We start from the raw sequence: 12,490 nt of genomic DNA, 5'->3' as shown, positions 1-12,490 counted from the left end.
TAGGGAAGGATTTCTTAATATCTCTATATAATAGACCCCTTTGGCAGTATGACTTTTATCCCCGTCATAGCTGGGCTGCCGTGAAACTGAGACAGCTTTAGTCCAGCCAAAATGGCACCAATACACTTCTTTATTCTCCTAGTGCCTTGCTCTCCCCTCTACCCCTTCATCTCAGTACCCTCCCACACTGAGTGATTTATTCTCTCCATACACACACACACACACACACACACACACACACATGCATGCATAACATGCTCACTCACACACACACACAAGAAATGCAGTTGCCAGGTTTTAGAAATGAAACTTTATTTTTTATGGCAATTCAATCATCATAGTGTAGCCTCCTTTTCCATAGTGATATTTTTTCCCAGATAACTCAAATATCATTCAAACAAATTCTTGTAATTTTCCCTTGAAGTAGGGAGGAGAACAATTTCCCCCGTTTTGAAATGAGTCGCCTAAGGCCCACTGAGGTTAAATGACTTGCCCAAAAGTTTGTTACAAAGAAAAATAAATAAAAATAAAGGTACAAATATTTATGGCATATTAAATAAGAGTAAACATTTAAATTGTAATAAATGTCTCAATGGAAAACTAAAGGGAAATAAATTATTCTTCCCTCCTGCTTGGGTGCGAGGTCACATTGGGATAAGAGGTAGTGGTTAAGATCTTCATGACCTTCATGGTCTTGGCTTTCATATTGTCTAGGTTCTTCATAAGATCCTGGACCCACCGATCCTTTGGGTTAGCACAAATGTTGAGGCCACGTTTGGTCACAAAGCTGCGGAGGAAAGAGATTTTATAAGAGCCTTTGTTGAGTAATCTTTGCGAATTTAGCCAATGTTGTTGAATCATCCTACCCTAAACCTGCTCTCCACTCCAATCTTTACCCTCTCCAAAACCGATTGGTCTCATTCCTCTCAGCTTTGGAAGAGCAAATTCTAAAACCAATAGCCCATTTACTCTAACATAGTGAACTGCCTTTAATTTAAGGCTGATCTTAAGGTAGCTCAGAAATGAGAATTTCCCAGAATAATCAAATAATTGAATAAATAGGAGAAGGAGGTACATCAGAAGCTGCTTTCAGGAGATTCTGATGCCCATTCCGGGTAGAGCCATCCTGGCTCTTGGGATACTTTTAAAGTTATCCCTATAAGTGGGGAATAGGTGGTTAAGATAGAATGGTGAGTAGTAACAAAGGTAATTCACACATTATGCTGGAGTGGATGGTTGGGGATCGAAGAAAAGACCCCAAACAAGGTTAAGAGGCCTATACACTTCATCTATTTGTGTCAGTCTTCTTTTTCCCCCAGCTACCACTGTCCAATTGCATGTACTCTCATTCCAGCTGTGGGTCCAAGAATCTTTTTGCTCTTTCCTGTCTTTCTGCGTTTGAAATCAATAAATCCCTGAGTTGTCTTTTGGATCTCCTTATATGGAATGATAGAATTACCATTCTATGGAGTATTAGAGTGGAAAGAGACCTCAATGATTATCATTTCTCATTTTTCAGATGAGTGAAATGAAGCTCAGAGTGAAATGCTTTGCTCAAAGTGACTCAAATACAAAGTGGGATGTTTACTTCCTTGGGGGAATAGGTCACAGACCTAGAGCCAAAAGAGACATGAGAGGCCATCTTGTCCAAACTTGAGGAAACTGAGACCCACAGAGGTTAAATGACTTGCCCATTGTCACACAGATATTTAGCATCAGAGCTGGAATTTGAGCCCAGATCCTCTGATTCCAGAGCCAGTATTCTTTCTGTTGTACCACTCAAATATGACTGATCTTTCTAAAGGATCACCGGACTAAGGCTCTCCCACCAAATGGCTGTGAGGCTTTGGATAAGTCCCTTACCCATCATGGGCCTCATTTTCCTCATCTGTAAAATGGGGAAGTTGGACTAGGGAGTTATCCTCTGTGTATCATTCCAGTTCTTGTGTTCCATGGTTCTAGTATTCTGCTCTTGCCTTGGATTTGCTGATGTCAGTAGTCTTGATAGTACTCCATATTCCTTTTTATTTTTTATTAATAGAATCAATTACATGGAAAAAGTCCTCTAACTAATTCTTATTTCCAAACAAATAAAATCCTAAATCAACTCTATTTTCACTTCCCCAAGTGCCAAAGACTGATTCAGCTTCCGTTGTCCCTACTTCTTTCTCCCCTTGCGTGTAGTCAGTACAGTACTGTGATTACGATGCCATTATATCGCATTAACTTACATCACTGCTTCCTTGCGGCACATGCTGCTGGTGTTCTTATAGCTGACCAGGAGTTTCAAGGGGATCTTCTTGTTGGTAAATTCGAAGCAACAATTGTCTGGCGTATAGACGCCATCTGAATCAATTGAGACAATATTTGTAAAGCATTTAGCACAACATCTGGCACATAGTGGGTGCTGAACACATGTTTGTTTCCCCTCTCCCTCCCCTTCGAACAAAGCTCCAATGAGAAATGTTTAGGATGCTATATTTTTCCCCTGAAGATGAATTATTCAAGAAAGGGAATGCAGGGGAAGAGAAGGTATTCTTCATACACTATTCTAAGCCCTGCCTCTCTTCTCCCCTTGCTTCAGATCCAAGGACAAGAGTGAGTCCCAGGGCAAGGCTGAGGATGCTACACTAGGAGTGTAAGTGGGACATGACTCATGATCTAGTTTAAGTCTTTGTCTTTGTTGCTGCACCTATGAAATGAGGAGGCTTGATACTAACACTACCCCATTTCTACCTGACAGGTTTCTGCAATGCAGTTAGGAGGTATAAGGTGAGATGAGATTTGGAGATTCAGAACTTTGGACATTTAGTTAGATATTCCTCATTGTCCAGCTAGGTTGCACAGAGGATAGAATGCTGGCCCTGGGTTCAAATCCACCCTCACTAGCTGTGTGACCCCAGTCAAGTCCTTTGACTTCTGTCTGCCTCAGTTTCCTTAATTGCAAAATAGAGATAATATGACTCCCTACCTCCCTGAGTTGTTGTGAGGATCAAACAGAATATTTACAAAGCTCTTATCACAGTGACTGATACATATAGTAGGCACTTAATAAATGCATGTTCCCTTCTCCTTCTCCTCAAATAAGTATCCAAATGTTGAAATTTCAACAAAAAGCAACTGTTCTATAACTGATAAAAAATCAAGTTAATTCAATGTCAAACTCAAATTCTGGACTTCCATAAAATGTTTTGTGAAGGTTCCTAGAGCTCAGCTCTAGAAGTACCTTCTCCATACATCAGAAGATTTCTCTTTGAGAGGGTCACCCATCATGGAGGATACTGGGGTGGAAGCCATGCTTAGCTTAAGATGGTATGATAGGAAGAACTTTGGACTGGGAGTTAGGAGTCTTGGGGTCTAGTTCAAACTCTGCCATTAACCAGCTCTTTTCTTAAGCAAGCCATTTTTTAGCTCTCTGTTAAATAAAAGGATTACATGAAGTCTAAGGCCTTTCTGATATTTAATGAAAACAAGATGAGGGCATGTGGCTCATGGGTCCCTGGGAGGGAAGGAAAGAGGGAGGACCAAGGATGCTTACCTGGTATGGCATAGACCTGACAGATGCAGTAAGCAGTGAGGAAGACCATGGGCAGAACAGTTCCAAAGATCTTCATGGTTTCGTCAGGAAGTAAGAAGGCTTTGGGATGATGTTCAGCAGCTTCTAAGGTTCTGTCTGCCTTTCTGATCATTTGGCTCTCTTTTCCTCCCTTTTAAAGGGAGAAGGAGAGGGCTCTGGAGGGACAAGGAGGGGCATCATCTTTAGGGTTGTCAATGGTGAAGAGACTCCAAAATCTGCTGAGCGCATAGAATGGATCTGGGGACTTCGCCAGGAAGTGAGAGAGGGAAGCTGTGGTTTTGGGCTATGCATGATTTCCAAGCTGGGGCTGAGATGATAAGGCTATGGGTGGAAAGAACTCTACCCAAGATGACTTCAGGAAGTGAGCTCCCAGAGCTATTCTAAGAGGCCTAGCTTTTTCTAAAATCAAACCTCTTCCTCAGAAAAGGAAGGAAGCAGGGAAACCGAGGTCAGAAAGGGGTCTGTACAGATTTGAGGATCTTTCTGCTCCTGCCCAATATTGGAGCAGAAGTCAGATCCTCTGAGTGAAAGAAAAAGGAGACCCTCCTTGGGAAGGACTCTGGCCTCTGTTAAAATAATCACCAGTCCTTAATGTGGAAATATGTTTAACATGATTGCACATATATAGCCTATATCAGATTGCTTGCTATCTTGGGGAGGGAGGATGGGAGGGAGGTAGAAAACTTTGACACACAAAATCTCATAACAAATGAATATTGAAAGCTCTCTTTACATTTACATGGAAAAAAATAAGTGCTCTTTGCTAAAATAATAATAAAAAATAAAATAATCACCAATCCTTTACGATTGCCAGGCTAATGGACAATAGTGAGACAGTAGAAGAGATAAGGGACCTTCTTTCTCCAATGGGCCCTCTCCAAGAGATAGCTGGGATGATACAGAGGAGATTCTGCAGTGGCATGCATAGGGTTAACCACACTAACAATGCCTTGCACATGTTTTCTTTGTTGTCCCCTAAATGCTATATGCTCTTCCACAGCTGCAGTTTTGCTTAAGCTGATCCTGATCCCGCTTCCTGGATCCTTCCCTTCTTTCTTTTACCTATTAACACTCTAACAGACTTGAAGGCTTAGTCTAAGTCTCATTTTCTCCATATAGAATTCCTTGAGTATTGTAGCCAAACTTGAAAACATCATTCAAAGAAAGGGTCCACAGGCTTTGCTGGGCTTCTAAAGGGTTCCAGAACACAAAAAACCTAAGAACTCTTCTTCTATGTGCTCCTCTTAATGACCTCATCCATTCTTATGGCTTCAGCTTTTACCTCCACGTAGACAATTCATAAAGGCTTATATCCAGCCCCTGCTCCTCCCCAGAGCTCCAGGTCCATATTCCCAATGACCTGTTGGCCATATCCAACTAGATGTCCCCCCTTGTATTTCAAACACAACACATCACAAACTAAAATCATCTCTGACCCCTTTCCTAAATTTTCTTCTTCTGACTTCTCTATTTCTGTTGATAGCACCACCATCCTTCTGGTCACCATGCTTATAACTTCAAAGTTCTATTATTCTTCCTTCACTCTCATCCCTGACATTTAAGCAGTTCCCTCAATTCTATCACAGCAATCTGTCTTGCGTAATCCTGTTTTTAGCTCCAGATGCAACCACCTTATTTCATGTCCCTATCTCCTTTTCACCTTGCCTTCCCATCAGTCTGCTATTCAGTAAATTCCCTTTGATTGATTTTTCCCAAGATTGCCCAAATTCAGTCTCTGATCATGGCACGTTACTTGGAAGCATTCAGTGGCTCCCCATTCCTTACTGAATAACATATCAATGACTATTGTCATTCAATGGCCTCCTCTATCTGGTTGTAATATACATTTCTCATATTATATTTCTCATTATACTCATAGGATCATAGATTAAAGATTTAAGGCTCTCCTAGTTCTACTCCCTCTCCATTTTATAGAACAATCAAATATGAATCAGAGAATGTAAGTGATTTTTCAAGATCACACAGGAAGTTTGTGACAAAACTGGGATTTCAACCCAAGTTATCTGACTCCAAATCTAATACCGTTTCCATAGAACCACATTCCCTCACCAATATGATATCCCTTTGGACTGCTCCCCACCCCTTACTCTCATTTATTTTCTTACAACACTTTTTCTTACTTAAGAGAGAATGTTGTGCAATATAAAGAACATCGAATATGGTGGGAGTATTGGACAAGAGAAATTCAAATGTCCTTTGCAACTTTGACTTTCTCTGGTCATATGGTCTGTGGATTTAATAGAAGAGAATTTTTATTTCTATGTTTGGTGGTGCCATAACAAAAGCAGATTCTAAGCCACGTACAATGAGCAGAATTTTCTGCAGGCTTTCACTTGATGACTTTTTAAAAATCATTGTTATATCATCCGCAGCAACTGTGGCAGTATTATTGGATGCTGACTGATTACTCATAGAAGTGTCTGCTGTTTCACTTGCCCTTTCCTTTGGTGGTGGAGTATATTCTCAAATGTTTAGCAAACTTGGCTCTCGCTGCCACGCTTATCTCAGAGTGGGCTCTTGGGGGAAGAGCTGCCATCTCGCTATATCTCCATTTCTCTTGGATTCCATCAGACAATGCTTGATTGCTTTCCAGGTGAGTTCCTGTGGGACAGTGCAGTAATTGATGGCCACCATTTTATACAGGGGTAGAATTGGCTGCTGGGGAGTTATATTAATGGAAGGAACAAAAACCATTTTGCTAATGTAGTTTCACATGTTGCAGAGTTTGTGAAATTTGAAATAAATCAGTGACCTCAAGGAGTTCCTTCTAAATCTTGATGTTTCCTTAGGACTGGGAGAGACTTGGAGCTTCTTTGGGGAGGCATAATGAGGTTTTTTTTAAAATAAAGCTTTATTGATATCTTTTGGTCTCACATCATCTAAATTTTATCCCATGTTCCTTTTGCTTTCCCTTCCCCCTCTGAGAGAGCCATCCCTTATAACACAGAATGTGTTCGCAAGCAAAAGAAGATGATAAAGATCACCAAACCCAATCAAAACCTTTAAAAATGACAACATATACAATGTTCTCCATCTGTGGATACCGTATTGCTGCAAAGGAATTGAGGGATATATATTCTCATATCTCTTCTCTGGGGCCAAATTTTTTCTTTGTAACTTTGTGATATTTTTAAAAATGGTTTTGTGATTGGTTTCTTTCCTTTACATTATTGTCATTGTATATATTGTTTTCTTGGCTCTGTTTGCCTCTCTCTGCATCAGTTCATGTAGATCTTCCTAAACTTCACTGCATTCATCAAATTTGTTGTTTCTTATAGTATATTAATGTATGAAAATGCCCAATAGGTGGCATCTACTTTGTTTCCGGTTCTTAATTACCACATAAAATGCTTCTGGGCAGCTAGGTAGTGTCATAGTGCATAGAGTGAAGAGCCTAAAGTCAGGAAGATTAATTTTCCTGAATTCAAATCTAGCCTCGATGCTTACTAGCTTTGTGAGTCTGGGCAAGTCACTTAACCTGGTTTGCCTAAAAGGAAATGGCAAACCAATCCAGTGTCTTTGCTAAGAAAACCCAAGTGGGGTTATGAAGAGTTGGACAATTAAACAATACAAAATTCTGTTATAGTTTAGTGTATGTTATATTTGGCCGTATTTCTATCAGTGACCTTTGGTCATAAGCTTTACAGTGGAATTTCTTGATCAAAGAGCATGGACGTTTAGCTATTTTATTTGCATAATTCCAAGCAGTTTTTCAGAGTGGTTGTATTAATTCATAGTCTCACCAACAATGCACTAGTAGTATGCATATATGCCCACCAAGAACTCCAACATTGACTATTTCTGTGTTTTGCATTTGCCAATTTCCTGAGTGTGAGGTGAAGCCATAAGGTTGTTTTGAATCGCATTTCTCTCAAGGGCACATTCTTCCATATAGTTGTCAATAGATTGCAATTCTTCTTTTGAGGGCTATTTGTTCATATCTTTTGATGACTTATCTATTAGGGAATAGGTCTCTGGGTGTGTGTCAGTGTCTGTGTGGGTTTGTGTCTCTGTCTTGCTGTTTGTCTCTGTCCGTCTCTCTTTGTCTCTGAGAGAAGAAATAGTTAAAAATCCTTTTTGTCATGAAATCTGCTGGATTTTCTCCTTGATGGTGGAGAACACCATTAGTGAACATATCCTCTCTTTTCTATGTCTAGCTTGATATTAATGATGAGAATTATCACATAAAATTATCTCTGTTGTCATATCTTTCATATAATTTAGTATGATTGTGACATGCACTTAGCATACAGTTGAAAAAAGTCTTTGAGGTAGATTTTTTCCTACTGAAGTGACTGTGTGTATGTGTGTGTTTAATAGTCATCAAACAAGAAACCCAGTGGATTTTGTCTTCTTTATATGTTTTCAACATCATGTGTTGGAAGTGATGTGACCCACCATGGTATATCACTTGTGAAAATGAGCCTGTTCTTTTTTGTTCCCATTATTAAAGTTGCCTTTAATCCATTTGCTGATTATTTTCATAAAATTTGTATATAGAGAGGAAAGCAGGTAAATCTAGGTTAGTTCATATTCTCATGGACCCTGCTCCTTTGTTGGAGGGTATTATTAAGGTCTATGGATGCTTTTTGCTATATTTTTAGTGTCTTCCCTTCATTGAAACAATACCTTCGGAAAAGTAATAATACCTAAAAATCCCATAAAGTTTCAACCTTTAAAGAATGTGTCAAAACCCAACAGAAAGAGTCAGAAAGAGAACCTAAGCAATCTAAGGGAAGCTAAGCTATCAGGACACACACAGGACCTATGCAAATATAACCATAAAACATTGTATTGATGTAAAGGAAGACATCATATTCACTGTTTATGGTTAGGTTGTGCTATGTTCTTATTCTTATTCTTACTCCTCCTCCTCCTCTTACTATTATTGTTGTTGTTGTTACCAGACCTATGATTTCTTTGGTGTAAGCCTTTCCAGGTGAGAAACTTCTACCAAAACAAATTGGCAGCTTCCTTAGAATATATAGTCTGAGTGAGTTGCCCATAGCTCTAAAAAGTTAACTAAATTGCCCAGGGACACATAGCTAGTCAACACCAATATGAGACTTGAACTGAAGTTTTCCTGACTTTGATGTCAGCTCTTCATCCATTGAACCGCGATACTTCTCTAAAAATTAAAATCATGCCATCTAAATTAATTTAATTCATTTTTAAACAGTTCAGTAGTATAGTGGATAGGATGTTGGATCTAGAGTCAGGAAGATCTGAGTTCAAATCTGGTCTTAGATACTTAGTAGCTTTATGAACCTGGGCAAGTCACTTAACCTCTATCTGTTTCAATTTCCTTATATGTAAAAAGCAAATAATGATAACACCTACTGTCCAGGGTTGTTATGAGGATCAAATGAGATAATATTTGTAAGGTACTTTTCAAACCTTGAAGCGCTACATGACTTCTAGTCGTTGCTATTGTCTATATGCCAGTTAAACTACCAAAGAATGAATTTATAGGATGAGAAAAATCATATGAAAAATAAGAAGGTAAGAATGTCAAGTGAAATCATTGGAAAATGGAGACACCAAGGGGGAGGTGGCATTACGACAACTTTATCCAAATTACTTGGGAATGGCTTAAAGAACAAAACCAAAAAGAAAAGTATATCAGTGGAACAGTGGATAAGCAGGACTCAGACTATGAACTCCTGGGGAAAAGACTCCTTATTCAACAACAACTGCTGAGAAAATTGAAAACCAATTTGACAGCAATTAGGTTTAGAGGGCAATCTTATACTTCATACTTCAGTAAGTTCCAAGTGGATATGTTACCTCTATATACAAGATCATATCAGAGAAAGAGGAGAAAGGAATTACTTTTTATAACTATAGCTAGAAGAGAAATTCAAAACGAGAGAATAGATAGCTTACTAAAGACAATTTTGATTATAAAATATTTCAAGGCTTCTGCATAAATGAAAGTAATAAAACTAGATTTTTTACATTGAAAACTGTTGATTAGTGGGAGAAAAATCTCTACATCAAATATCTGCGATAAAACCCTCCTACTAAATGTATAAAAGGAATTTTTTTTTGAGGGAGGAAGGCAAGGCAAGGGGGGTTAAGTAACTTGCCCAAGGTCACACAGCTAGTAGGTGTCAAGTGTCTGAGACTGTATTTGAACTCAGGTCCTCCTGACTCCAGGGCAGGTGCTCTACTCACTGCACCTCCTAGCTGCCCCCAGGAATTTTTACAAATATATAAGACCACGGGCAATTTCCCAGGCAATAAGTAGACAAGGGAAATGAACAAATAGCATTCAAAAGAAGAAATATGAACAATCAACAACAACAACGTCAAAGATTGCTACAAATTACTATTAGTAAAAAGAGTACAAATTAAAAATTAAAAACAACTCTGAATTTTCACCACATACCACCAAGCTGGAGCATATAAGAAAGGACAGAAATACTCAGTATTGGAGGGTTTGTGTGAAGACGAGCATAATAATACATGGCTTGCAGAGGCTTGAAGATATCACAGTAAAAGTCTCAGTTATCTCTGCATAGCTAATCAACTCAATTAAGGAAACCCCTATCGAAAGTCTACTATGCATAGGGAATTGAATTAGGCACAGAAGACACAAAAATAATAATAGTAATCGTTCATATATTACTATCAATATTGCTAATAACATAACATCTGTATAATAATATGTTAATATGTGCTTTGAGGTTTACAAGGTATTTCACAAATGCTATCTCACTACATCCTCACCATGACCTGGGAGCTAGGTGACATTTTTATTCCCATTTTACAAGTGAGAAAACTGAGGCAGGCAGAAGAGAAGTGACATATCCAGGGTCACACAGCTAGTAAGTATCTGAGGCCAGATGGCCACTCAGGTCTTCCTAAGTCCAGATCAATTTGTGCACTCCAAGAGCTTATGTTCTCCTGGATAATCTTCCTCTTTTTGTGCTTATCTATGGTGAATGTTTCATGCCAAATCAGCCTTATTCTGGAACCAATTTGTGGAATCTCTGCTCTTGATCATTGCAAGGCTTTGAAAGCTGATGAAATATGTAGCCAAATGTTTTTTCCAGTAAGTAGTAGTGTTTAAAAGGCCTGTGTGTTATCTGATTCTTATTCTCATTTGGGGTTTTTAAGAGTACCCTTAAAACAAACAAAATAATTTTTAAAAACTTTCTCTGACCAGACAGCTTGGCATCTTGATTCTATTTCTTAGAATAGTGACAGGAAGCTGGGAAAGTCCCAGGACCACGGCAACACCATGCCCAAGGACCAATTGTGCAATCCAGCTGGAGAGTGCCTTATTTTACAGAAATGAGAAATTCATGCAGCAGCAGGTGGTACGATCCAATCCTCTCAAATCAGCAAGGAAGCAACGAAAGTGAAACTGAACTAGCTTGTACCGGGCATAAGGCCACTCAGTTCTTAACCCTGCATGACAGGCAGGTGGATTTATCACTTCATTTCCCACCACTCATCCCAGTATTTATTGTAGAGAAAACAATGATTTGCATTTCTAGTGAGAAGTAGGCAAGGCTGTGCTGGAGCCAACTCTTGCTGACCCTTGGATCATTCAGTGTCAATGTGAGCCCTTACCCTTTGGAAAGCAAAAGCTACAGAGCAGCACATGATTTCTTGTATGGTTGGTTGTTTAGAATTAAGAAAGTGAAGGAGAAAATATTAATAGTACAGATTAAACTTAAAAGTGTGTCCTATGTTTCTGGAAAGCTGATTGTTAAACATTTAGCAGCATACCTCTGGATATAGGGCAAAAGTTGATGCTCTACCAGGCCCTTTTCAACTGTAGCTCCATTTGAATCCAGAATTGATTTGCACGGCAACTGGGGGAAAGATGGAGGTTTGTTCATAGTGTCTTTGCATTTTTGCAAAGTGGGGTTCTTAGGCCCATTTGAGAGGACTCATGTGTCCAACTCAAGGGTAAGATGGGGGCTAAAAGAATTTTCATACCATTACTCATAAAAGAGTTTGCCCACTTGGTGTCATTGATAGTCATTTGCTCAATCCTGTGAGCATATGGGTTTGGGGGAATCCCATGGTACTGACTTTGTCAGTTTGTGCCTGATCCATTGAATGGAAGTACTGAGTTAATGTTACTGGAATGGAAGTACTGAGTTAATAATACCAAAAATTATTGATAGCCACTGACCCAATCCTGTTCCATTGTGAGAATCTGCAATGTCTCTGTGCTCTGTCCTATCCATGACTCAATGGTTCCTACCTAGCTGAAAGGGGGCAACTCACTCAAAAAAGGATGATCGTTTCCCATAGTGAAAGCCTTACTTGCCAGCTTACACTCCCATTCCAGGTGACAACTTTTTCCTTATAATTGAGTTGCATAGCCTTTTTACGCAGTCCTTCCATTGCAGGAGGTCCTTGAATTTTATCTCTATTTCTTTTTATTCAGTAAAGGATTTAGAGATTAGTTTCTAGGTATTTTTCCTTACTCTAATCTCTGTAGGGATGCTAGAATGTGGTTCAGATGCATGGAGTTTACAGACTACCAACTGGGCTTAGTATGTTTCCTATCAATATTTAATAAGATTTCATATCATCCCAATTCATTCACTGCTCCACCCGACCGTTATTTTGTGATAGAGATTCTTAACCTGGAATCTGTGAACTTAAAAAATAGATTGATAATTATATTGTCGTTGAGTTATTTTGGATGTGTCTAACCCTTCATGACCCCATTTGGGGTTTTCTTGGCAAAGATATTATAAGAGTTTGTCATTTCCTTCCCAAGCTTATTTTACACATGAGGAAACTGAGGCATAGAGGGTTAAGTGACTTGCCGAGGCTTACATAGCTAGTAAGTGTCTAAGGTCACATTTGAACTCAGGTCCTTTAAGACTTCAGGACAGTGCTTTATCCACTGAACTACCTAGC

At 39.1% G+C, this 12,490-nt stretch overlaps 1 protein-coding gene across 1 annotated transcript; it reads right to left on the bottom strand.

The window, feature by feature from the left end:
* Positions 1 to 453: 453 nt before the first annotated feature.
* On the bottom strand, positions 454 to 3,689 carry LOC118858547 (C-C motif chemokine 13-like). The gene is made up of 3 exons (XM_036769112.1): positions 3,539 to 3,689; positions 2,232 to 2,346; positions 454 to 787 (listed from the first exon to the last, which is right to left on the bottom strand). Exons 1-3 carry the CDS (start codon positions 3,687 to 3,689, stop codon positions 616 to 618), a joined length of 438 nt encoding a protein of 145 aa, XP_036625007.1. The 3' UTR covers positions 454 to 615.
* Positions 3,690 to 12,490: the final 8,801 nt, after the last annotated feature.

This window comes from Trichosurus vulpecula, chromosome 7, assembly GCF_011100635.1.
Source record: "Trichosurus vulpecula isolate mTriVul1 chromosome 7, mTriVul1.pri, whole genome shotgun sequence".
Lineage (NCBI taxonomy): Eukaryota > Metazoa > Chordata > Mammalia > Diprotodontia > Phalangeridae > Trichosurus > Trichosurus vulpecula.
This window is presented reverse-complemented; position numbering and strand designations above follow the sequence as displayed.